At 41.1% G+C, this 26,933-nt stretch overlaps 1 protein-coding gene across 4 annotated transcripts in view; it reads left to right on the forward strand.

Annotated features, from left to right (window-relative positions):
* Positions 1–7,864: 7,864 nt before the first annotated feature.
* PCCA (propionyl-CoA carboxylase subunit alpha) overlaps positions 7,865–26,933 on the forward strand; it is a 232,525-nt gene continuing 213,456 nt past the window's right edge. Inside the window, exons 1-3 of one of the 4 annotated variants that reach the window (XM_087967315.1) lie at positions 7,865–7,991; positions 8,844–8,900; positions 21,800–21,883. Coding sequence is in view for 1 of the 4 variants with exons in the window: in XM_087967314.1 (XP_087823440.1) it covers positions 7,887–7,991; positions 21,800–21,883 (189 nt within the window). In the remaining 3 variants the exon portion in view is untranslated. Of the gene's footprint in view, positions 8,492–8,843; positions 8,901–17,144; positions 17,235–21,799; positions 21,884–26,933 lie in introns of those variants that run through there. The other 3 variants (XM_087967316.1, XM_087967314.1, XM_087967317.1) reach the window with 3 other exon arrangements.

Genomic DNA, 26,933 nt, shown 5'->3' on the forward strand with positions numbered 1-26,933 from the left:
TCCATCCGTGCCTTGGCCCTTTTTCATTTTATCGCCATGATGTATAGCAAAACTGTTTTTCTTCCAACTTTTCTGCATAAATCCTCGATGCATATTCTAGTGAAGCTGGATTTATCCTCTACATGTGTGTGTGTGTGTGTGTGTGTGTTTGTGTGTATATATCTATATCTATCTATATCATATATATCTATATCTATATCTATATCTATATCTATATCATCTATATCATCTATCTATCATCTATCTATCTATCTATCTATCTATATAAATTTTCTGAGGTTTTCGCGGGTATTTGTATGAGGATCTTTGGTTATTCGGGTTTTCTCCCGCGTAAAATTGGAAGTATTTTGGCGATGTTTCACGAAATCTCATTCTGAATGAATGAGATTTGCCGAAACGTCGCCAAAATACTTCCAATTTTACGTGAGAGAAAACCGAATAACCAAAGATCCTCTCTATATATATATATATATATATATATATATATATATATATATATATATATATATATATATTATATATTATATATTATATATATAATATACAATATACAATATATATATATATATATATATATATATATATATATATATATATATATATATATATATATATATATATATATATATAGTGTGTGTGTGTGTGTGTGTGTGTGTGTGTGATATTACTGAGGCCATTTTTAGTCCAGCACAGCTGAGGAAAAATCAACTGTATGTGCTTAAGGAACTTAGTGCAATTTCTACAGGCAGGGTGGTAAAACTGGCCTGTAACTAAGATGAACACCAGTGGTGGGATTCAAATTTTTTTACTACTGGTTCTGTGGGCGTGGCTTGGTGGGTGTGGCAGGGGAAGGATACTGTAAAATCTCCATTCCCTCCCCATCCCACTAACTTGCTTTCCAGCTGTGCAGGGCAACAAAAGAAGACCCAGCCAATCAGCTGGAACTCGGGAGGCAGAGAATAGATGGGGGCGGGGCCAGTCAGAGAGGATATATGCCGGTTCTCCAAACTACTCAAAATTTCCACTACTGGTTCTCCAGAACAGGTCAGAACCTGCTGAATACCACCTCTGATGAACATGTTCTAATGCTGGTTGTGGTGCCTACAATTTCCTAAAACATGCTTGTCATCCCACAAGGGATTGCAATCTACAAAAAATAAAATCGTGGTCCAATGTTCAGCTTTATGTAATTCAAAATACAGGTAGTGCTTGACTAACACGGGTATTTTAGTGACCATTTGAAGTTACGGCACTGGAAAAAGTGACATGACCATTTTTCGCACTTATGACCGCTACAGCATTCCCACAGTCACATGATCAAAATTCGGATGCATATGAGGGTTGCAGTATCCCGGGGCTAAGTGATGCCCTCTTGTGATCTTCTGGCAAGCAAAGTCAATGGGGAAGCCAGATTCACTTTGCCACCTTGCTATTAATTTAGCCACTGTAGTAATTCACTTAATAGTACCTGTGGCAAGAAAAGTCATAAAATGGGGCAAAACTTATTTAACAAACGTCTCACTTAACAATAGAAATTTTGGGCTCAATTAAATCAAGGACTACCTGTATGTCTTCAAATGAATTGATATCTTGAGATGTATTTCTCAAAATAACCAGAAGCCTCCCAGGCAACCTCCTGTCTTATGTGATTGTTAGGGATGAACTTGGAAGTAGCAGAGGTCAGTAACTCCTATACCAGTGAGAACAGGTTTTGTCATGTTAACAAATCCTAGCTGTGGCACACTGCAAATCTAGGCTCTCTAGACCAGTGATCCCCAACCTTTTTTATGCCGCGGCCCGGTACCGGCATCAGCTGGGCGCCGCGGCCCGGTACCAGCACCAGGTGGGCGCCGCCATCTTTTTTTGATGAAAAAGTGCTTCCGGTGACCTCACCGGAAGCACTTTTTCATCAAAAAAGATGGCGGCGCCAGCGCTTCTGGTGAGCTTTTCCGGGTAGAAATGGCCTTCTACCCGGAAAAGCTCACCGGAAGCGCTGGCGCCGCCATCTTTTTTTCATGAAAAAGTGCTTCCAGTGAGCTTTCTACCCGGAAAAGCTCACCGGAAGCACTTTTTCGTCAAAAAAAGATGGCGGCGCCCAGCAACCAGCGGCCCGGTAGGAGTTGTTCCGCGGACCGGTACCGGTCCCCGGACCGGTGGTTGGGGACCCCTGCTCTAGACTCTCAACCCTTTATTCTGGAGTTGGCTTACTCAGAGGTAGATTCACACATGATTTAATTAGTGTAGTTATTGCAGGCAAGAATGAAGCCAATTATTACTGTATACAGGATCTGCCTATAATAATATACAGCAAAGAAAACCTAAAAACAACTCAGTGCTTCAGGGTTTAAATTTCAGATTTTTTTTGGGGGGGGGTTCAATTCAATTAATAAATATTTTACTATTCTTTTCAAGTTCATATGGTTTTCACTAGTTTGGAAACAGCTGGTTGCTGCTAAAGCAGCTTAATTTGGAATAGATTCAAATCATACCTTGCATCCAAATGATAATTCAGGAATAACAAGTTATAAGAGGATGAGAAACAATTACTTTGATGGAAGGGAGAAACATCAATAAGGGAATGACAGGAAACAACCTGCTTCATAATTAACTTTAGGAAAGTTGCTATTCTGCTCATATACCTCACCTATCAATATTTTCTATACATGCCTTTATATATTAAAATGTACAGAACGTATTAGAAAAATGGAAGGGTTGTCCTTGGTTGATTGCTGGTTTAGAGTGTGTCATTTAAAATCATTTTTCTCATTAATCAAAATTGATAGGTGAATAAAATTAAGAAAATGATATTCCTATGTAGCCTTTCTCTTTTTGCAGGCTTACATTTATCTTTCTATTATTTTTGCCCTTGATGGGACTTGATAGTAGGTTAACTAGTGTACAATTCCATGGGGTCAGTCTGCTTGCCCTTTAAAAAATATTGACATAACAGAAGCTCAGGATACCACGTGCTGAGAAAGTGGCTTACTGCTTGATTGCTGTTTGCATTGCAAGCATTAACCTTTAAGTGACTCTGAAATCTATTTACTATGGAAAAAGCACTTTACTTTCAGTGTGTAAAATAAAGATCAGAGCTTGTGAAGACATGGGATATTTTCTTTTGTTATTTCTCCTTACAAGTAAACCCAGTGCTCTTTCATTTAGTGCATGGGTATCCAGAGGTGGATATGACTGCAAATAATCTGGCAGGTGGTGAAATTTATCAAGGTCAGCCATGTGAGACATTCTGAGTTTTCACATCTTATCCTCCAGGTGTCTAAAGCAGTGCTGTAATCTGCATCTAATTGGCTTTTGGAGCATTGTTCTTAAGCAATTTTCTGTCATAAAAGGTAGGTGTTCTTAATGTAATACTTGGGTGATTCCAGGATGCAAATGAGGGGGACAATAGTTCCTTGAGGCATGTAATTCCCCCACCCCAACACTGCTGAATGTCACTTCGATTCAATATAATTTTTATATGTTGTAGACTGTTTGTTTATTATCAAACTGTATGTGAGCAGTAATACTGAAATAAACAAGTCTGAGCATGAATGCATAAAACAATTTGTAATAAATAATGCTGCCTTAGAAAGGAAGACACAGTGAAATAGAAAATATACCTGCTACTAAAAATCTTTCTAACAGTCAGCAGCGATGTACAGACTTTGACAGGTCCAGAATAAAATGTTCAGATCTTTAGAGCTTTCTAAATGTTGTACCTCCCCCTGAATTACAGCATTCCGGAAGTGATTTGCTGGTTTTTGGAAATAAATCCTCAAATTAAAATTGTGCAAGATGTTCCAAAGATGGTTTAGGTCAGGGGTTGCCAAACTTTGGACCTCAGGGACCACCAAACTCATAATTTTAAATCCCGAGGACCAGAGACCCTGGGAAAATCCCCCAAAAAGGTTTTCCTACCGATCGATTATTCTTTATTTGGGATTGCAGGATACTGTCTCCAGCTCCATTCTCAGGAGGAGAGAGACACAGAGAGAGACTTTTGGCTTCATGCAAGGAAAGCAGCAGAAGTCTTTTTTTCTCTCCCTCAAAACTCCACCAGAAATGAGTCTTTGTGAGACTTGTTGCGCCGGTGCAGCCGCTTGCAGCAGGATGCCTTGCAGGGTCCCAAAGACTAATTTCTGGTGGAGTTTGGGGGAGAGAAAGAAAGACTTTTGCTGTTTTTCTTGCATGCAGCCAAAAGCAGAAGAAAGAAGCGGGAAGAAGCAGCCCAGTGGCCAGGCGAGGCGTGTGGGGCAAGTTCCTCACTCCTCCCTTTTTCCCTCCCCTCACTTTGTGTTTTTCACAATGCAAGCGACGCAAGCCTTGTGTTCCCACGGGTCATGTGGGTGGCGCAGCCTTGTGTTCCCGCGTAGCCTGGATTAGTTAGTTTACTTTGTCATTGCACCTCCTACAACGAAATCAAACACCATCTTCAGTGCACATCATGACCATGAAAATAAACACAAACACACATCCTTCACACGCCACATTAATTGCCCTGGGGGGGGTGCTTTGGTGGGTGACATTTCTCTGCGGACCACCAAAATTTTCCTGCAGATCACCAGTGGTCCCCGGTCCACTGGTTGGCGACCACTGGTTTAGGTCGTTTTGTTGGTACACCACATCTATGGAACAGATTCAGAGGAAATCTTGAACTCTTTCAGAATGACACAGACAGGTGGAAAACAGAATATTCCAGAATTCTCTGGAATGTTCTGTCCCTAGTTTAATGAAATGTTTATATCCTTAAAGAGTAATACTAGACGCTAACCAAACCTTTCCATCTCACACGAACCATTTTTCTCTAACATATGTAGTCTTCTGTGAAATATAGGAAATATGCATACAAATGTGACACTTTTGGATTTTTTTTTAATTATCAGGTCATATCATTACAAACATTTCCTGCACCAGAGGCTGTTGCAAGTCTGTTTTGTCTACAAATCCAAACTAGTGTAAAAAACATGTGCAGCAAAGTTTTTACCTTATATAAGCAGTAGCACTGGAATAAAACCTGACAGTGATGGAGTTGGCTCATTCTCCAGAACCAATATGGCATATTTTCTCACCTTCCTGATGAAATGGTTCAGTGAACCTGGAAAAGCCTTCCTTTCTTCCTCATAAATTATGCTATAGCAGATAGGCTGCAGGAGAGAGATCGTGTCTGGAGACAGATGAACCACCTTCATATTTGGGTGGAAATTTTCTGGGTAAGGTGGATGACCTGGGGCATTATTCAAAAGTAGCAGAGTCTTGAAAAATGTTTTTCTCACAGCAATACCTCTTAATTTCTGGGATGAAATGGTAGAAAAACCAGTCTCCAAAGATGAGAGGCATGACCCAAGCTTTCTTGCTAGTTTTTCACACAAGAAGTGAGCTCTTTCAGATGTTCTTAAGAGCTTGTGGGTTCTTGGGAGTGGACTAGCAGCAGAAACATTGATGTCTAACATCACAGCTTATCCTTCACAGTTTTGAAGTCTGGCATTGTCTTCTTGTTGATACAGGTTCTGTCCGGCATTTTTTTCCAATAAAGTGCTGTTTTATCCATACTATTTGGTGGGCAAATAACCACCATCCTCAATGATCTTCCTGAGGTTTCCAGGAACTCCCTGGCTGCATCCTTGTTCTGCACTCACCACATCTCCACTCACTTTCACATTGTGCCTATTCACATGAATCTTGAAATGCAGGAACCATCCATTACTTGCAAGGAAAATGTTCTTTCAGCACTTTCCCCAACCTTCTGTTTCAAGTCAGGAAACAAACTTGTATCCTTCTCTTGGATCAGCATTAGGCTAAGTGGCTTGTATTGCTGACGCTGTTTGATCCACATGCTGAGCAGCGCTTCCATCTCTTCCATCACTTTTCTTCTCTTATTATGGATTGCATAGGCACTGAACTTTTCACATGTTCTGTGATTTTTCTCTTTGTTTTTAATGATTATTCATGCCAAAGAAGCATGCCATGTTTACCTCTACTCTCTTCAATATGTCCACCTTCAATATGCCTACTGTGAATGCATTCTAACTTTTAAAATTTGCACTGGAAGAAACACTTGGAAATTTGCATTTACCGCCTCTAAGACTCCTCCTATGACATATTGGTCAAAAATTGGCAAGCGTTAAAGACATTCTGCTGGATTTGCAGAATGCCCTAAATTGTAAACTGTGATTTACAGATCACAATGGCTCTACAAGAAGACCAAATAAATTTCCTCCCAGTTTAGTGTGCATGAACCAACTGACTGGCCTTATGGAATGGCCGAAAGACATGGCTTTTTCATCTGGCCTGGGAATTTGATAGTGGGTATATGGCTTACAGAATGGCTGTACTCTTCTTGAGAGTGATTGTAGATTACGGTTTTGCATGGTCTTAATCATTATTGCTTTAATTGCCTTTTGTTGTTAAATTTTGGTTATTTTTATATTGTTTTCATGTTTTTAACTCAGCAAGTCTCCCAGAATCATGAGAGATGGTAGCCAAGTCACATAAATACAACTAGTCCTCAATCTAGGACCACAGTTGAGCCCAAAACTTCTGTTGCTAAGTGAAACGTTTGTTAACTGTATTTTGCCCCATTTTACGACTTTCTTGCCATAGTTAAATGAATTACTGCAGTTATCACGTGGGTAACACAATTAAGTGAATCTGGTTTCCCCATTGACTTTGCTTGTCAGAAGCTCACAAAAAGGTGATCATATGACCCTGGGACACCACAACTGTAACAGATATGAATCAGTTGCCAAGTATCTGAATTCTGTTCACATGATCATGGGGATGTTGCAATGGTTGCAAGTGTAAAAAACGGTCACAAGTCACTTTTTTCAGTGATGCTGTAACTTCAAATGGTCACCACATGAAGAGTTGTAAAGTCGAGGATTACCTGGAACTCAGATTAATAATACAAAACTTGTATGTCATTAGGATTGCTGCCTTTTACAAAAATGACCAATTGCCATTTCCATTTTAGACAATGTACCATTGACAAGAGAGCGGTATTTCTTGGCTGGATTGGATCACAATGTGTTAAAAACCTGACTCTCTAAACATGTCCCATGACTTTTGATCTTTTTACCCAGAAATTTCCTCGAAGGACATCAGGTCACGAACAAGCCAACATACTTGGGGAAGAGGTTGATTTTTCAACACACAGAGTGGGCAGGGAAAGCATCTCAATCAGTTCCACCCATCAGAATAGAGCTGGAAGGGACCTTGGAGGTCTTCTAGTCCAACCCCCTGCTCAAGCAGGAGACCCTATACCATTTCAGACAGGTGGCTGTCCATTTTTTTCTTTAAAAACCTCCAGTCATGAAGCACCTACATTCTCCCTCATCCCTCAGGGTAACCTAGTCTTCTCCTAACCGCCCATCCCACGTTTCAAAAGTCAAGGGAATGGCGTTTCCATCCCTTTAGGGCAGGGGTGTCCAACCTTGGCAACTTTAAGACTTGTGGACTTCAACTCCCAGAATTCCTCAGCCAGCACAGCTGGCTGAGGAATTCTGGGAGTTGAAGTCCACAAGTCTTAAAGTTGCCAAGGTTGGACACCCCTGCTTTAGGGTTTCCATCCACGCCTTTTCCTCCCTACCAGTGGATTTTAGGCCCAGCTGCACAGCACACTGACCACAGGGCTCTACTTGTGAGCTCTCACGGACCAAGGTCACCGCAGCCCTGTCTTCCCTACGCGGGTCGTCGTCGCCGCCTCCTCCACGCGCCCGGAGCCGCTCCGAGAAAAAGCGTGCCGGCCTCCGCCGCCTCCCTCAGGCGAGACGCGAGCCCAAGAGGCGGGGCGAAGGCGAGTGGGTGCCGCCGGGAAAGGGCGCGTCTGATTGGTCCAGGGAGCGCGAGGTGAAAGGGCGGCCTAGCCACCGAGAACAGAATCGCGGCCAAGTATGATGGCGGCGGCGGCGGCGGCGGCGGCGGCCTCTCTGTGCCGGGGGAGCGCTTGGCAGCAGTGGCGATACAGGTTTCTGGAGCGGTTCGCCGTGTCGCCAACGGTGAGGCGGCTAGCGGGCGGTTGGCTGCTTACCTACTTAGGGAGTATCGCCCACAGCGGGGCGGGAGCAGGCAGGCGATTTCCCCGCAGAGCAGCTTTAAGCCGCTGGAATACCGGAGCGCCGGTCCTTCTCCGGGATGCCTCGCCCACGTTTGGGACAAGGCTGCGTTTGCTGCGCCAAGACCGGTCTGGAGGGAGCGGGTGGATGGACGTGCATATGAACCCAGCAGATGGGGACGGCTGTCTGCGTGGGTCTTCCGCTTGCTTGCCGGTTTGGAACTGCTCTGTTCTACTTAGGTCTGGCTTTTGGGGACTACAAAACCCAATCCGGACAGGCATTCTGGGTGTGGTGGATGGGATCTTTCTGGAATGGGAACTGCATTAGACTGCAAGACGGAACGGTACTACGGTATATGCACAGGTTCCTGCAGAGGGAGGAAGGAGTGCCTTGAATAAATTGCTCGGGAGAGGCTTACCTGTTTTTTCCTGCTTGGTCTTGAGGTTAGTGCTGGCTAAACATCGCCGCTGTTCCTCTGTTCTTGTGGTGTTAACATACATGAAAGGACGTGATGCATGGCAGCTGAATGGGATAAAACCATGCAGAAGAGAAGAAGCATGTTTAGGTAGAGTTATGGAAGTTTAGATTTCTATCATAATGAGTATAATCTCACTCACTTTATTTAACAGCATTTATTACTGAAAGCAGTGCTTATTGTTGGCATCGGCACACTGGCACATACATACATACACTCATACACACATGTAATTTCATTAATCAAGTTGGTTCCAAAAGAGATCTGGGGAAAGCTACTTTGCATGTTATCACTCTGAACTGCTCTATTTTTTTTGGCAGGAAACCTTTTGTAGAGGTGAACAAGGAGCAGTCTAAGCAGTCTTGCAAACAGCCAGGGTCAGGCAGATACAATTTGTCCTTTGAAATTTTTAACTGGGTTGTTCATGAATAGTAATCACTTCTCTTCTGTTTGTTCCTTTTGGCTACACTAAAATCTGTGTAGTCTGTTTCTGATGTTTTAAGATTTTATGCATAGACAGGTTCTAAAATGATTTTCAGAAACACATCTCAGTGATACTCTTGGTCTCAAGCATTTGTTGTATCCACTTGGTGAAATTTGTCTTTAAATAATTAATCAGATATATTTTCTATAGAAATAAGGGATTAAAATGACAGGTTAATACACTTCAATTGTTTTCAGGATCTGTTTTACACAAAGGGAAAGTTAATCTTGTTATGTTAATGAGATTCTGATATTTGTCCTAACGTTGCTGCAGTATTGATGATACTGTATATCTTTCATATTTTCCACTAAGATTTATATCCTTTTAAAACAATGCTGATCTAGTATGCTTTGGACTGAAAAACAAGCACATTCTTCCCAGGTTATACAGAAAGACTTATTTTATTCCACATTGGTTAAAAACAGTTCACAAATGCTGAAGACAAGAGATCATACAACAACATAAAGAAAACATTAAAATTAAAACATTAAAATGCCCAATAATTAAACTAAGTGACTGTGTTTGATGGTGGTAGTATATACAATGAATTTTCCAGTATGAGATAAATAATAAAGAAGTTAATTTCTTATGAGTTTGAATTTAAATTAGGGAATATCAGAAGGTCTTTTTTATTTTATTAACTAACAGAAGAGAGAGTAAACATGCACATTTGTTACCTCTAGCAATAGAAGGTTTCTTTTTGGTTTTGGTTGAACTGATTAATTTATTGTTTCTGGTGTTCTTTATATGTTGATTATGATATTTTGATAAAGTGTTTTTATTATTTTAATTGATTTAAGGTGGGAGGTATGTTGCTCCAAAGTTCACAATTGAAGAGGCCTATAAGCCTAATAAAATAAATACAAAAATGAATATAACTGTAGTAATATATTACTTCTGTTAATTATGTAATACGTATAATAAATAATTATAATAAAAGAAAAGGACCTAGAAAAATCATATCATAAGTAGTAATCCAGAATATTTGATTATATTGTTTAAAAAACCAGCCTAATTTAAATTCTGACCAAAAAAACATGGATGAGCAATCTGTTGCTGAAAATCAGATGTAGATTTTTCTTTCTAAAGAGATTTTTATTATTCTTTTGGCTTTGTTTACTGTTCTGGGAACAGTCATTTCTAAGGAAATGCCCTGTTTAGCTGAGAATAATATTTTCAAGTTGAAGAGAATAAATGTATAAAAATAAATATATTTTCTCTGTTAATTCCACTTAAGGTATTTTAAACAATTTGACAAATTAATGGTATATTTCTTGAGAAATGGTCAGGCACTTAGATCTCTTTTTTTAAAGGTTCAGCTTACATGTAACAATACTGTTACACATTTTCCAGGTTTCAACTTACATCATTTTTGGATCTGATTAGTTATTATCTGTAAGTTATTATCTGTCTTCCTTGAAACTCTTGCAAGTACTTGGTTCTAACAAAACTGAAAAAAAACAACCCACACCTCTATTTAAAATTGCAGGTGAAACTTTTTTGGGTGGTATATGCATAGTAAATGGGATAGTTGATCTTGATAGGTTAATTGCAAACGTATTTAAGATATTTGAATAATTACAAAGTAATACAATTTACCTAAAATAGAAGGATAGCAATATTTGGGAAATGATGTAGAGAAGATGATAGGTCTATAACTTCAAGGGCTCTGGAAGAAGTAGATTAGCTGGAGCATTTTCAGTCAGGTTTCAGGCCTTGTACAGAGATAGCATTAACTGTGCTTGTGGTCACCTCTGGTTGACCAGTATGGAGCCTGTGACTCTCCTGTTCCTGCTTGATCACTAGTTAATCTCTGATAGAGTCAATTATGGTATCCTTTTCCAACTTCTTGGATTGAAAAGGGGGGGAGGGAAACAATGTTTCCATGGTTTTCCTTTTTTGAGGTTATTTTCAATGGGTAAGTGAGAGGAGAAATTGACTCAGAGAGTCTTTTTCATGGTTTCTTCAGAGTTCAACACTCCCTGTTCCTATTTAATATCCGTATGAGGCTTCTGGTTAAGATCATCTATGGACATGGGCTCAGGTTTTATCAATATGCAGACACCCAATTGTGTATCTTGACTTCTAGCCAACCAAGTGATGCTATTGAGAATCTGGTTGTCTGGAGGTTGTTAATATTTGGATAGAGAGGAATGTTCATTTATGTAGCATATGGCATATCATACATGGATTTGCCATATTAATATTTCACCTAGATTAATAAAACATAAAATACATTTTTTAGAAAGATCTGTATTCAGATATTAATGTCTAGGCCTCTGATGGCGAACCTATGGCACGCATGCCGGAAGTGACATGCAGAGCCACTACTGCTGGCACGCGAGCACTCGCCCAGAAAAGGTCTACTGCGCATGCATGTGCATCACCCACCTGACAGCTGATTGTCGGGTATCTGGCGTGAATGCGCGGCGGTACAGCAGGGCACAGGAGACACTCATGCATACGCAGAAGTACGCAGCGTGGGTCACGCGCGCATGTGCAGGAGGCATGGGGGACCCACGCACGTTGCCTTCTGGGTGATGGCACGTGAGAACGGGCAGGTAAGCGTGCGCGTAATTATCGGCATGGGACCTCAAAAAGGTTAGCCACCACTGGTCTAAGCCACCTAACCACTGACACACAGCATCATTTATATGAAAAAAAAATCAGATACTGGGCCTGTATATGTTGTCAGGTTACAGTTGATCACAATGTGCTCTACAGCAGGGGTGGGATTCAAATTTTTAACAACCGGTTCTGTGGGTTTGGCTTAGGTAGTGGGCGTGGCTTGGTGGTCATGTGACTTGGTGGACATGGCTTGGTGGTCATGTTATTGGCTGGGCGTGGCCAACTCAATGTCACTCACATCGAGGCACGCATCTCCTCGCCTGGCTTCTCATGACTGTGGGGATGCTGCAACAGTCGTAAGTGTGAAAAATGGTCATAAGTCACTTTTTTCAGTGCCATTGTAACTTCAAATGGTCACTCCACACAAGCAAAGTACCAGGAAAGGAGGGGGAAAAAAATTCCAGAGACGTTCCTGAGACAGGAAGTCTAGTCCTGCCAAGAATGTAATAAGGGTTAACGGAGAGGCAGTTTCTGTAAGAAACACCAGAATGTTTCCTTCCTGTCTTCCTTACAGGATTAGGCCAGTAATTTCTTCTAACAACCGGTTCTCCGAACTGCTTATAATGTTAACAACCGATTCTAGAGAATAGGTGCGAACTGGTAGAATCTCACCCCTGCTCTACAGTTTGACATGGGACCTCACAGCCATCTTATGCCGCATTTATACAGTGAGTCCCAGCAGATGACATGTAAGGTGTGAATCTGATTCAGATTGTCCTGGCATGGTGATTCAAATCCTGGTACCTTTTTTGAGGGGTCATTTATGTCTTCCTATGCCTGGATGTTTAGCAACCCATTTTGCTTTCCGGTGGGAAGTGATGCCAGTCTGTCAATTATACATGGTCTAACTCTACTAAAATTACAATCCATGAACTATGTGGTCCATAGTCAGTTTAATGCTAAAAGGGAAAGGAATAAGTATGGATTATAATTTTAGTATAATTAGACCATGTATAATTGACAGACTGGATTTTATAATAGATTTTAGCTGTTATTTATTATATTTTATAGTAAAATTTTAAATTGTATATTTACTGAGTGTTGGGAGTTTTTTTTTGTTCTAGTCTTTGGTCTATGACTGTAATACATTGAATTGGATTGAATTGATGTCAAAGTTGTTGAGCAGATGTTGTGCAAGTGCCAGTGGAAGCTTCCTAGATTTGAACCTTCAGGCTGATAAATCAGGAGGGTCAGCAAGCACTGGTAGAAGTGAGTTGTTCATAATGTTTCTATATTCTTTCACTAGTGCATGTTGCCTTTGTAAGATATTACATATAGACAAGTAAAACCAACTGTACAGATACAGATTAGGTGAAATTTGGCTTGATGCCAGTAACTCTAATAGCGATCTTGGAGTCCAGGTAGACAGTTGCTTAAATATGAGCCAGCAATGTGCTGTAGCAATCAAAAAAGCCAATCCAATTCTAGGCTGCATTAATAGATCAAGATCACATGAGGTTCTAGTACTGCTTTACAAAGCTTTAGTAAGAACACACTTGGAATACTGCATCCAGTTCTGGTCATCACAATATAAAAATGATGTTGAGACTCTGGAAAAGAGTGCAGAGAAGAGCAAGAGAGATAATATGGGGGCCAGAGGCTAAAAGATATGAAGAACAGTTGCCGAAATTGGGTATGTCTAGTCTAGTGAAAAGAAGGACTAGGAGAAACATGATAGCAGTGCTCCAATAGTTGAGGGGCTGCCACAAAGATGAGAAGGTCAAACTATTTTCCAAAGCACCTGAAGGCAAGACAAGAAACAATGGCTGTAAATTAATCAAGGAGAGAATCAACTTGCAACTAAGGAGAAATTTCCTGACAGAACAATCAACCAGTGGAATGGCTTGTCTTCAAAAGTTGTAGGTGCCCCACCACTGGAGGCTTTCAAGAAGAGACTGGAGAACTATTTGTCTGAAAGGGTATAGGGTCTGTTGCTCGAGCTGTGGGGTTGGACTGGATGACTTCCAAGGTCCCTCTCAACTATCTTCTCTTGTCTTCTCTTGTCTTGTCTTCTCTCTTCTATTATATTCATTCACTTACGATCCCCATAGTGTCATTGAGTCTGGCATCTAGTATGGCAGCTGTTAAGTCATACAGTGGCATAATGTTTTGCTGTGGAGTAGACCAGCCTTAGTGCTGATGACCTGAGGGTGGCAGCTAAAGCTAAAGATGAAGTATGTTGTTCCTAGCTTTGATTTTTGCCACCATATTCACTAGATTTATCTTATTAGGAGAGATTCTGGTCCAATGTTACTCCAAGGTGCTTTGGGTGGAGTTATATGGGAGTAAGTTGTTTAAGTAGACCGTTAGAGCTTCATGTGCTCTTCATAAGCCTCAGATTATTCCTAATGTCAGAATTACTATTCCTCAGACAGGAACAGACCGAGATTCAATCATAGGAAGATTGAATAGTTGTAGGTTCTTGGATTCTCAGTTTTCAGGGAACTTTTCATTTCAATTCTTGATAAGATTGCATTTTCCCAGATGGAACTCATATATCAATTGCTTACAAGATAATAGGTATAAGTAAAAACATAGTTATGAATACATGGATACATATTAGAAAAATAAAAAATAAAAGAAACAATAGGATAGGGACGGTAGGCATGTTGGTGCACTTATGCACGCCCCCTACAGACCTCTTAGGAAAGGGGTGAGGTCAATAGTAGAAAGTCTAAGGTTAAAGTTTTTGGGGTTTGGGGAAGAAACCACAGAGTCAGGTAGAGTATTCCAGACATTGACCACTCTGTTGCTGAAGTCATATTTCCTGCAATCAAGTTTGGTGCGATTAACCTTGAATTTGTATCTATTGTTTGCTCTTGTATTGTTATGGTTGAAGCTGAAGTATTCATTGACAGGTAGGACATTGCAATGTATGATTTTATATACTATACTTAGATCGGCCCAAAGGCGGCGTAGTTCTAGGTTTTCTAGGTCTAGAATTTCAAGTCTGGTGGCATAAGGTATTCTGCAACGAGTAGAGGAGTGGAGAACTCTTCTTGTGAAATATTTCTGGACTTTCTCAATATGTAATTTGAAGCTCTTCTTGTACTTATGGCTTTTGCTTAAATAGCAGGTGGCAGATTCCAGAGGACTTTTGCAAAGATTCAGTGTAATTACCAATTATATCTTTTCCTGAATTGGGAAGTTTTGTGCCTCAGTTATCTTGCATTCAGGCTGTTGCAGTGTGGCTGCCCTTGCAAATAACCTGTAAGCTACACCTGGTTCAGGATGTGACAGTGTAGGTGTTTATGGGCACAATTTACTTGGCAACTTGTCTGCTCTGTAAGCTGCTGGTTGGCTTCCATTATTCTGATTATCATTGATGAAGCATGGTCTATGGCAGGGATGTCAAACTGGCGGCCTATGGGCTGGATGAATTACATGCAGGCCATGCCCACCTTAGCTCCACAAAGGCAAAAAAAAATAAATCACGATATATCACGATACGTCACACGACGCAATCAAGTTTGACACCTGTAGTCTATGGCATGCCAGCATGGGAGATTTCAAGCTTTTATTCAGGCTAAAACTCTTGGTGCTATGTGGTTCCACTGTGCGGTATATATACAGGCTTTTGATTCAAAATATATAAGTTCAGATGAAGCTGATTACTTTTTGTGCCATGTAGTAAATTGTCAACAATAATATCTTCTTCAACTCAATGACACAGTGAAATTCTTTAATTAAAAAAACATAAGTTGTGTCACAGGAAAATAAGTAAATTTCTGGAAATACTTCATTGTGTAAAATGCTCTGTTGAAAGTAGTAATTCAAAAATGGTGACAATATGAAGAACTATAGCTTGAATCATCTTTTTCAGTGAAATTCTATTTTAAGAAATATTTTCCTGATATGCAAATGTAAAGTATAACTGGATTAGGGAACCTTTAATTGAACTGAAAAGAGATATGCTGACTCCTGAAGAACAATTATTAACAGATTTCTGTTTTGACATCTTTCTGAAAATCAAATTCCAAATGCTACTTGTTCCTGAAATCTTGATTAACGTGCAAGCTGAATACAAATAATTAAGCAAGAAAATCATGAAAGTACTAATTTCCTTTGCAACATTATATGTGTGACTCAGATTTTCAACAGTTGCTGCTTTAAAGAGCAAATGAAAAATGGGGAGCTTGAAGTGAAACCTATAATTTTAAAACTGATATCTATGTTTGAGAAATGAGTAGGCAAAGTAAGACCATCCTTCATTTTAAACTTGTCGATAAGGTTCCTTACGCAACAATAAATAAGTCTATTATTGTGCATTTGGTGCAAATGACAAAGATACACAGAAAGCAGTTCTAAAATGTATACTATATATACAATCTGATATTAATTTAAAGTCAGACATTCTGGAAAATAGAATTAAATGCAACTTATGGAATCTTGTATTGATAATGAAAGAAAAAAGTGCATTGTGTTGCACTTTTAGATATTTCAAATGGAGAAAATAGCTGAGAACAAGAAGAGCAAATAATTCAATGCTAGATGAAGTAAAACTTTATTCACAAAAGCACTACTAATGACACTACAGAAAATGTTTTCTCTGGCATGCAAGTCCTGTATCGTGCAAAAATAAGATTCACAGAATGTTTGAAAAGTAAGATTCACTAATGCTTTAAAAAATAATCAAAGACAACAAAGAAAAAGGCCAAGAGAAGACCAAGGTGTTTACACACTATTGCTAAAGGCACAGATGTAAACTTACAGAGAAGCAGATCCAAAGAAGCAATCCTAGACAAATAATGTAAATCATGTCACAAAAAGATGGAGGTGACCAATGACCAAATAATAGTTCATCATTATCTCAATGATCCACAAGAAACTTTTGCTTCTCTTCTTTTTTCATATCAACTGTAGCCACAAGAAGCAAGTTTGGAGGGGTTTTGTTTGCAACTTGGAATGTGAGAATCTGAGGCTTGTTATGACTGGCTCTTATAGTAATGAACCAGGAATTCTCAGGGCTCTGAAACAGCTTGTTGCGCTGTCATCTCCACTTTAGATCAAGTGTGCATTTTGCTAGGAATTATACGGCCACTGTTGAAACCCAAGAAAAGGTGCAACTTTTTAAAGGATTGCCAAGAGCAGCCACATGCATGCCCAGATCTGAGTTAGCTTCTGGCTTTGAATCTGAAGCATTTTATATCTCTAATGCATGCTTTGTATCACTATTCCTCCTGCTAGCTGGGGAATGCTGGGAGATAAAGTCTGGAGATCGTCAAGGTTGAAAAACATGCCCATTCAGAAGTACTGCAATTACTGTACTCTTATTATAAAGGTAGTATTAGTATTCATGACTACCTGTCTGAACTGTCTTGAAGGGCTGACATTTGCTGCATATTACCATAGTCCACAAGGACAAGATTTTTAACAAATAACTGTAACAAATAACAGTTCTGCTGCAATCTCATAGAAAGATCCCATTGAATTCAGAGTTCTTAGTTCTGAAAGCTCTTACCCTCTCCTCTGTCTTTATTTTTCAGAGAACTAGGGAGGGTTGCTTCTGACATGCTTTGGCACCTTCGCCCTTGCTTTGGACTCAGAATTTGTTTACCAAACTGTTGTCTAGATTGTGGACTTCCTCCTGTCTCCCAAGGTTATTCTCATATCCCATTACAATATAGAATATATTTTTAATGTATTGTAAAGAATAAAGTACTGACACTCCAGTATCTAGTACAAATAAATACTGTATATTGGGCTACTGCGATACATTGAACTGTGAGGGATTCTCCTTGAAAGCTACTTGGTCACATTTCTGCACTTATTATGGAATGTATAATATATCAGGCCTGAGTAAAAGCAATGCTATCTTGTAAACTGTTGTCTATGAAGTGTAAATATGGATCTACCTAGCAACAGCTCCTTGTATAAAACCAAGCAGAAGAAAAGGCATAATTGCATTTGGCTGGACCAGATTTCTCCCATCACCTCCAGACAGTACTGGTCAACTTGGTTGAATGGGATTGTATGCGTATAGCTTGCTTAATGCAAGAAAAAGAAAGCTTTACTGTAGTTTTGATTCTGCTTAAGCACTGTGTAATCTTTGAAGAGTCATTTGTACATTCTACTCCAATGTCACAAGTGCTGGTGCTTAAATTTTGGATGGGAAAAGTGTAGAGATCGTGCAATCACTTTACTGTATCAGTTGTATTTGAGTAGTTTATAAACCATTTTGTATGACATCCTTTTGCAGATGAAAGAAGGGTATTTTCTTTTTAAAAAGATGAATAAAGCTATTAAATTTCCTGAAAAATTGTACATGGTCCCAATATAGTCTATTGGTTGAGAGCATTTTTCAGTTTGTCTGGAGTAGCTAATTGTCAATTTTGAAGTCTGTCAGAAGCACTAGATTGGTTTGCTTTTAGTTCAGCACATACTGATACTTTTGCTGGGCACAAAGCAGCAAATCATAGAAACATTGTGGTTCTCCTTACACTAACCTAACCTTTTAAAGGATATTTGCAGCTTACAATTTATGTTGAAACCTATCTAGCTTGTAGTAAATCCTATTAAGGCAATACCTTTACTTGGCTACCTGAAAATAGTCTAGAACAGTTGTTCTCTTCTTTATCCCGTATCCCCTTTAAATATCTTTGGTGACCACGAACTACAACAACTCGATTTAAATCATAACATTTCTTCAACCTTTGTGAACCTTTGTTCCCCCAGGGGTTTGTGGATCACAGATTAAGAACCACTGGTCTAGAAAATAGTTTAGAACATAATCTCCAAGTGTTCCTTATCAAGCAAGATAGCTAACCAAAAAGGTTAAGTAGGTAAAGATAAGGAGATAAAAAGTGGCTGATGCTTAATCACTCTTGGATGGATCGTGGATGTGCTTATTGGATTGCATTTGGTTCAAAACCGGCTCTAGATGTTCCCAAAAATTGTGTTTAAGTAGTTGAAATGTAAATCTTTGAAAACTACTTCATTAATTTAGGATAACATATAATCAAGTGCAAAATTTTCAGTTAATTTTTAAACATTTAAAACTATTAAACTATTATTTTAACAGGTTATAAAATATTAGTTTAAGGGACACAGGAAAGAAGAGCTCAAGAAAAAAAAAGAGATAGAAATTGTTAGCATGGGAACATATGAAAGTGGTAGAAATATTTAGTACAGTTGTTTGCATGCCTATAAAAGTGCATCTCATGGTGTAACAACCTTATCTTATTACATATTATATGTTAAAGTTGCTCCCTGGGGTTTTGCATTTATTTTACGTTTATTTACCTCTAATTGTAATAGCTGTGTCTGAAATAAAATTATATTATATGGTAATTATATTATTTGCTTCCTAATTCATTATCCTCCATGGTTGTATATCTGTAAAATTTAATAGCTACATGTAGTTCAGAGCATTCTTTTGAGATTATTAGAGCTGGATTGATCAGAAAGTACTGGAATATCTTAAGAGAAAATATTTAAAGTTAACACTCTGAAGGACCTGCTTCATTCATATATTCAACTATACACTTAAGCTTCAGTTTATGTTGATTTACTTGAGCATAGCAAAAAGTGAATACAATTCAAGGTTCAGATGTAACACTAAATTAATTTAAGATTCAAGTTGTGAGAGTTTCTGAGCTGCTGTTTATGGCTCTACGAGATGAGAAAAGGGAAGTAAATAAAATTGGAAACAGGGCTAGTTAGATGTTACTGTCGTAACAAACATTAAGTTTAGGGAATGTTTTTAAACAAAAGGTAAAGATACTCATCTCTGTTTCCTAATCAAAGGAGCCAGCATTGTCTGAAGATGCTTTGGTGGTCATGTGGCTGGCATATCCATGACTATACACAGAATGCTGTTATCTTCCTGCTGAAGTGGTATCTATTTATTTACTTGCAGTTGTATGCTTTTGAAGTGCTAAGTTGGCAGGAGCTGGGGCAAGAATGGGCGCTCACCCTGTCACGCGGTGTTTGGGTCTCGAACAGTCAACCTTCTGATTGACAAACCCATTGTCAACTGCTAGGCCACTGCGTCCTCTTACGGAATATTGAGGCCCGCCAAACCATCAAATCTGCCTTTTGGTGTCTTAGAAAAATCTCCTCTTCCTTCCCACTGTATATCTGTTTCCTCACTGGTAATGCTTGCAAACCCTTTTCTATGCTTTGCCTGCCCAATTTCTTTCACAAAAGAGAAAAAAAAGTAGAGCTTTCAGGGAGCCCCTTGAGAAGTTCTTCAAGAGTTTATTTATTTAATAAATTTTTCTTTCCTGCACTTTCTCCTTGGAAGATTTGCAAAGTGAGAAAGCTATTCCGAAGGGACAGCATTTGAAGGTGGTTCCAGAGAGATGTGCCACCAATATCCAATTTTATTATCTGCTTTTGTTTTTGTTTTCAAAACCTCTGATATGAACAACGTGGCCAAAAAGGTGGGAAGCCACCTTTATTAAGGATTAATTGATAGTTGTCCAGGTTTGCTAGCCTGAGAGAGGGGTTCTTTAGAAGGGGTACAATAACCACCTCTTTCAATATCAATAGACCTTGTCTTCTCTTAGTGAAGCATTAATTATAGCCTGAATCGAGCCCTAAACACCTTTCCTAGCCACATGAATCAGCTTAGCAAGACAGAACTCTAATTGCAGGTGACAGAATTCATATGAAAGAAAGCCTTATCCACTTCATCAGTCCCAACAAATTCAAATGAATCCCAAATAATCCCTGAAGACCTTACTCAAGGCACTTCACTATCCCTGTCAAAGAAGACTTCCCACACTGAGTGTCCCAACGGTGCTTTTTCAAGAGGCAACTGGACTTTCTTGTTTTTTCTTTTGAAGACGTTTCGCTTCTCATCTAAGAAGCTTCTTCAGCTCTGACAGGATAGTGGGAAAGAGCTGAAGAAGTTCTTTGGATGAGAAGCAAAACATCTTCAAAAGAAAAAATAAAGTCCAGTTGCCTCCTGAAAAAGCACCTTTGGGACAACCATGACCTGGATGACTGAGAATCTCTACAGTCTTCACACTGAGTGGGGGGTTTTTCCTCAAAAAAACTTGCAAATCTGCTTATATCACAGCAGCTTGAGGCAAAACTTTACCCTACCTTTTCCATAAAAGAGTCCAGGTAGCCTTCAACAGAACTGTGGAATGCAATTCTTCAGACATGTTAAGAACAGATAAATAAACATGCTTACCAGCCACAGCTCTATCCTGTCCCCAGGGCTCATGCAACCTATAAGCAGTCATATCCAGTCATTTGTTTCTGGTGGCAGCTAAGACGTCATAAGGAATAATTGTCATGGCACCATGATTTTTGGTGCAGGTAAATTTCAAAAAGGACTATGTCGTCATCGTGACCCAGTTAGGTCTCTGTTATGTAAGCCATGCCTGTGGTTATATTCACTGCACGAAGTGTTAGCACCGCTTTATAATGCCTTGGTAAGACCATACATGGAATACTGCATCCAGTTTTGGTCACCACAATATAAAAAAGATGTTGAGATTCTGGAAAGAGTGCAGAGAAGACCAACAAAGACGATTAGGGGGCTGGAGGCTAAAACATATGAACACCTGCAGGAATTTGGTAGGTTTAGTCTACTGTAAAGAAGGACTGGGGTAACATGGTAGCAGTGTTTCGATATTTGAAGGGCTGCCAAAAGAAGGGTCAACCTATTTTCCAAAGCATCTCAAGGCAGCATAAGAAGCAATGGATGGAAACTAATCAAGGAGAGGAGCAACTAAGGAGAAGCTAAGGAGAAACTTCCTGACAGTAAGAACAATTAACCAGCGGAATGGCTTGCCTTCAAAAATGGTTGGTTCTCCATCACTGAAGGTTTTTAAGAAGAGGTTGGACAGCCATTTGTCTGACATGGTATAGTGTCTCCTGCTTGAGCAGGGGGTTGGACTAGAAGACCTCCAAAAGTCCCTTCCAATTCTGTTCTGTTATTCTGAGACTATTTTATGTTTCATCAAGTCATTAATCTGATGTAGAAGTTCGTTACAATACACAACATCTTAAAATATTTCCAATATTTAATATTAATAATACCTAATAAATATTTTAAACTATTTATTAATATCTATATGATGGCCTACAAGCCATTTTCAGAAGCTGGCAAAATTCTTTTTTCTTATTTTGTCATACAGTTGGTAAAAGGTAGTCTTTTCCTAAGATGTGTGATTAATAGTAATTTCATTTATTTCCTTTCCTTTGCAGAGTATTGTACAGGTTACAGGATATAGATGGTGCCTTATCACTTCTCATGGCTTTCATTCAACAGTTTATGATCCAAATGAAAAGGTAATTATTTATGTGGACTTGTTTTCTGATACAGTATTGCTTATATTTATTTTTAGGACATTAAAGAATTAAGATATATGTCCTAAGACTTAAAGGAGAAGTGCAGTTTCCTCATACTTTAAATATCATGTAATTTTTAGTGTAACAGTAGGGGCAAGTCATTTAATTCATGGCTGCAATTATGTTAACTATTTAATTTCATTTGTAAGATTTGTTTTAAATGAAATGAAATCAGATTTATTTTTCCTTATGAGTTATTATTTATTGATTTAAAATCAGCTTCTATTGTTGTTTCCTTCATCCATAGATCATTTTGACTAATAAGATGTTGCACAGTTACATAGGTTAAATGTGATAGGGATATCCATCACTCTGCTAATGTCTCATTAAAGACACAGGACTGTGTTATGGCTTATGTTCTCTTCAGTATTTATATAAAGTGTTATCACCTTAATTGACATACAATTCTATTCTCTTCAATTCAACAATAGTTAGTTGCATATGTTTCTTTATGTTGAAAGCTACTTTCTCTTTAACGTATGTTGCTTTGAAACTTTTCTTTGGTTCTGAGCATACTATTGTAGGGAGGAAAGGCACATATTAACTATAGCAAAAGAAAACTAAGTTTGAAGAACCTTAGATACCATCAGTGGCAGATAAATAACTATAAAGACCAGATTTCATCCATCAAATAACCTGGCATCATATTTCAACCCTGTATTTTCTCCTCCATGCTGCATCAAGAGCCCAGGATGGGTTGACTCCTTCCTATGATGTCATAGCTGAGTCTGTACTAAGATACAAAAGCCAGCCCCCGGGAGAGACCCCAGCTTTTGACTTAGCTCCTTTCAGTCATAAGAGCTCAAGCCAGCTGATCGTGTAGCTGGTTGCTGTGTTTTTCCCTTGCTGACTTTACTCGGGGCTCTGTATAACCAAAGGAGCGATTCTTCAATCTTGGAGCCTGTTTTCCTGTAGTCAGCGGCCATCTTGGATTCAAGCCTTCCACCACGAGGTGCATGGCCATTTTGTAAGCCCGGGGGCCATTTATACCCTAAGGGGCTTAATACAAAAACTTTCTAAACAGCTTTTTTCCAACGCAAGAGCCTTTATTTTACAAATGGAGCAAGATAAGGCTCAGGCAGAGCTTTCCCCCCCAGTGGAACAGTCTCTTAAGCCCAATAGGAGAAAAAGACGTAGGCAACACACCCAATCAGTCCAGAGGGAGGTGGCTGCTAAAATCAAAGCTAAGGCTCTAGCCCCTAAGAAGGCAACTCAGGCTGAATTGAGGGCAGAGAAGCACAGACATGCAGCTCTAGAGAGGCAGTTCAACAGAACTATTCAACAGAAGGGAGTGCAACTACAGCATGTTTCAGGTGATACTCGTGGGCCCCAACCAAGCCCTCCCAGGGGAGGAGAAGTTATCTATGAGCCTTTCCATCCTCCATCCTGGTCTTCTGAGGCTCTTGCTGTTCAGTCAGATCCTCAGGATTTAAGCAGATCTGGGCCTTATTTCCAACAGGCTTCTGTGCCCTATACTCCTCCCCCTCCCTCCAGGCCTCGAACCTCTCCTCAATCTAGGCCTGAAGCCACCTTCACTCCCACAGCAGCGGGCCTTCGGCCTTCTGCCTCTACCTTTGAGCATAGACCAAGGGATATCCAAGATGTAGTCTCATCAGCCATTAGGCAGGGATTGGCTGAAGGCTTCAAGCAAATTCTTCAACCTCTGGAAAGGGTTCAGGCCCTTCTCCCTTCTCAATCTATAAGTTCCTTGCCTCATCATCCTGATTTACACAGGCCTCAGGACCTCAGGGTCCATTCTTCTCTACCAGAATGGGATGAGGTTGATGAGGAAGGAAGGCCTTTACCATCTGAACACAGTTACTCTTCTCATTCAGAGTGTGAAGAGGGTGAGATTTTTGACCAAAATCTTTCAGAGGAAGAGGATTCTCGCCCAGAGCAGACATCCTCTGCATCTACTCTCTTCAGGCCATTACTCAGCAAGGCCTTGGTCACTGCCAAGCTGTCGCCAGAGGAAGTGGCTCCTGAGCTACAAGGAAATCCCTCTAGCCAAGGGGATTCGCTCTTCTCCAAGCCTGTAGTGCATGCAGAGTTTTTGCCTTCTCCCATTTCGTTCCTGGACATGGTCAAGGAATAGTGCACTTCTCCTTCGGCAGGTCCTCGCCCATCTTCTCTAGATAAGCGTTTCTACAATGTCATCGGAGCTCTGGACAATGCCCTGGCAGTGCTTTCTGTTGACATTCCAGTTCTGGCCTCGTTCTCATCTTCTGGCACTCCCACGGAGCCAGAAGATATCCTGAAACCGGATGATAAACTTTCCGAACAGACCCTCAAGCGCAATCACCAGACTGGTGCTTGGGCTGTTTGGGCTTCAACAGCAGCATCCTTCTTCACCAGGGCATCCATACGGTGGCTGCGCCAACTCCAGAATAGATTGCCTGCTTCTGACCTTCGGTCTCACCAAGACCTTAACAAGATTATTGCAGCGGCGGAATTCACTGTGGATGCCACTCTCAATTCCACCAAATTTGCATCCAAGGCCATGGCATATTTTGTATCAGCAAGAAGACTTTTATGGCTCTGAAATTGGCAGGCGGAGTCACGTCGAAAAGGGAAGCTGGCTTCCGTTCCTTTCGCAGGCGATAAGCTTTTTGGCGATGCTCTGGAACCTTATCTCATCGAAACCAGAGATAAACGTAAAATTCTCTCTTCCTCTGGGAAGAAAGCCGACTATCGCCCTGCTCCTTATCGCCCTCCTGCCTTCCGAGCGGAGACCTCATCTCGCTTCCCCCGCTCTCACAGGCCATACTCCCAACGCCAAGACCAACGGGCGGAAATATCTGGCAGGCAACAACCTTCTACTGGTAAACGGCTCTTTCGGGAGGCAGGGGGTCATTCCTTCCGTCGCTCTAAGTAATCCCTCGTTCTCCCCACCCATCGGCCTCTCATCGGCTCCAAGGGTTTTCACAAAGGTTCTGGCAGCATTGGTGGCATCTCTGCGTTCTATTCCAGTGAGGATCCAATGCTACTTGGACGACATTTTGATTCTTTCCTCTTCCATCCTTGCGGCCCATCGGGATCTGCAAATTACCCTGTCATGTCTCCAGAGCCACGGATTTTCCATCAACACCAAAAAGAGCCAGCTCTCTCCTACAACCAAATTGCAACACTTGGGAGCAGTCATCGATACCATGTCATGCCAGGTTTTCCTGTCCCCAGCTCATGGAAAGAGCCTTGCAGAAATCATCAGCCAGATCTAGCAACATCAAATTGTCCCCCTGTTGCTGCTGTCCAAACTTCTGGGGAAGATGGTTTCCTGTATTGGCATCGTCCCGTGGGCTTGGTTCCACTCCCGAGCCCTCCAATGGTTCCTGCTTCCCTACCAACGAGCAGGAACCAGCCACTTATCCATCAAGGTCCCACTCCCGCCACAAATCCAGAGATCTCTCAATTGGTGGCATTCCCCATCTATCTGGAGGGGACTCCTGTTAAGGGACCCAGACAGGCTAGTGATAACCACCGATGCCAGCCTCCTGGGTTGGGGTTCCCATATGCAGGGCCAGATAGCTCAGGGCGTTTGGTTCAGATCGGAACAGACCCTTCCCATAAATTGGCTAGAGCTCAGAGCCATTTTTCTGGCTCTCAAGCATTTCAGGCAATCAGTGACCGGCTCTCATGTTCTAGTCCTTACGGACAACATGGCCGCAAAGGCTCATGTCAACCGGCAAGGGGGGACAAGGTCCAAAGCCCTCATGAGAGAGGCTCTACGGCTGGGGTTATGGGCAGAGAAACACCTGTAATCGATCTCGGCGGACCACATCTCCGGGGTCGACAACTCCCAGGCCGACTGGCTCAGCAGGAGCCTAGTCGACCAGGCAGAATGCTCCATTCCTCCGTCTCTATTCAGGGATCTTTCCCTCAGATTCAGAACACCGGAGGTGGATCTTTTCTCCACTCCTCAAAATGCCCAAGTCACCAGATTCTTCACCGGGTTTCCTTGCCAGGGAGCGGAGGGGACCAATGCTCTTCGGTGCAGATGATCCAAGGGTCTCCTCTACGCCTTTCCCCCACTTCCCATCATTCCGGCAGTAATTCGGAAGATGTTGGAGGAACGTGCGGAGCTCCTCCTCCTGGCACCCTATTGGCCAAGGAGGCCCTGGTTTGCGGACCTGGTCAACCTATCAGTGGCTTCTCCTTGGAGGATCCCTGCCCATCTAATCTCCCTTCACCAGGGGGCCCTGCTCCACCCAGAGCCCCAGTGGTTCAAGCTGACCATGTGGCACTTGAGCGGCAGCGGCTAGAGGAGGCTGATCTTCCAGAAAGGGTCATCCTCACTATCCTGGCTTCTCGCAAACCTTCTACAAGGCGCATCTATGATGCCACCTGGAAGGCTTTTTCCCGATGGTGCCTCAGGGAGGGTCTTTCTCCTGCTTCAGCACAGTTGGCAGAAGTTCTTAGCTTCCTTCAGCATGGGCTGGAGAAAGGTTTGGCCCCCAACACCTTACGCAGGCAGGTTGTGGCCCTCTCCTCAGTCCTTTCATGGGGTTCACTTCCTTCCTTATCCCATCACACTTCAGTCAGGAGGTTTTTGAAAGGGGCTTCCAACCTGCACCCTCCGGTAGTTCACAGGTATCCTTCCAGGGACCTTCATTTGGTCCTTAATGCCCTTACAAAGCCCCCCTTTGAACCCCTTAGAACAGTGTCTCTCCGTTTCCTGACTCTGAAGGTAGTGTTCCTTGTTGCCATCACTTCTGCCAGGAGGGTTTCCGAGCTTGCTGCTCTTTCTATCAGACAGGACCTTTGTTCCTTTCACGATGATAGGGTTGTTCTTTGTCTGGACCCCTCATTTATTCCGAAGATTAACACCTGGTTTCACAGGTCCCAGGACAATTGTTTTGCCTGACTTCTGTCCTTTCCCGCACCATGACTTAGAGCGGCAGTGGCACACGCTAGACGTAAGAAGGGCTCTTAGAATATACATTAAGCGTACTTCCTCCTTCAGGAAGTTGGAAGCCATGTTTGTTTCCTTTTT

This window comes from Notechis scutatus, chromosome 5 (assembly GCF_049901735.1).
Source record: "Notechis scutatus isolate UNSWTSFEM ecotype Mainland chromosome 5, rNotScu1.2, whole genome shotgun sequence".
Taxonomy (NCBI): Eukaryota; Metazoa; Chordata; class Lepidosauria; order Squamata; family Elapidae; genus Notechis; species Notechis scutatus.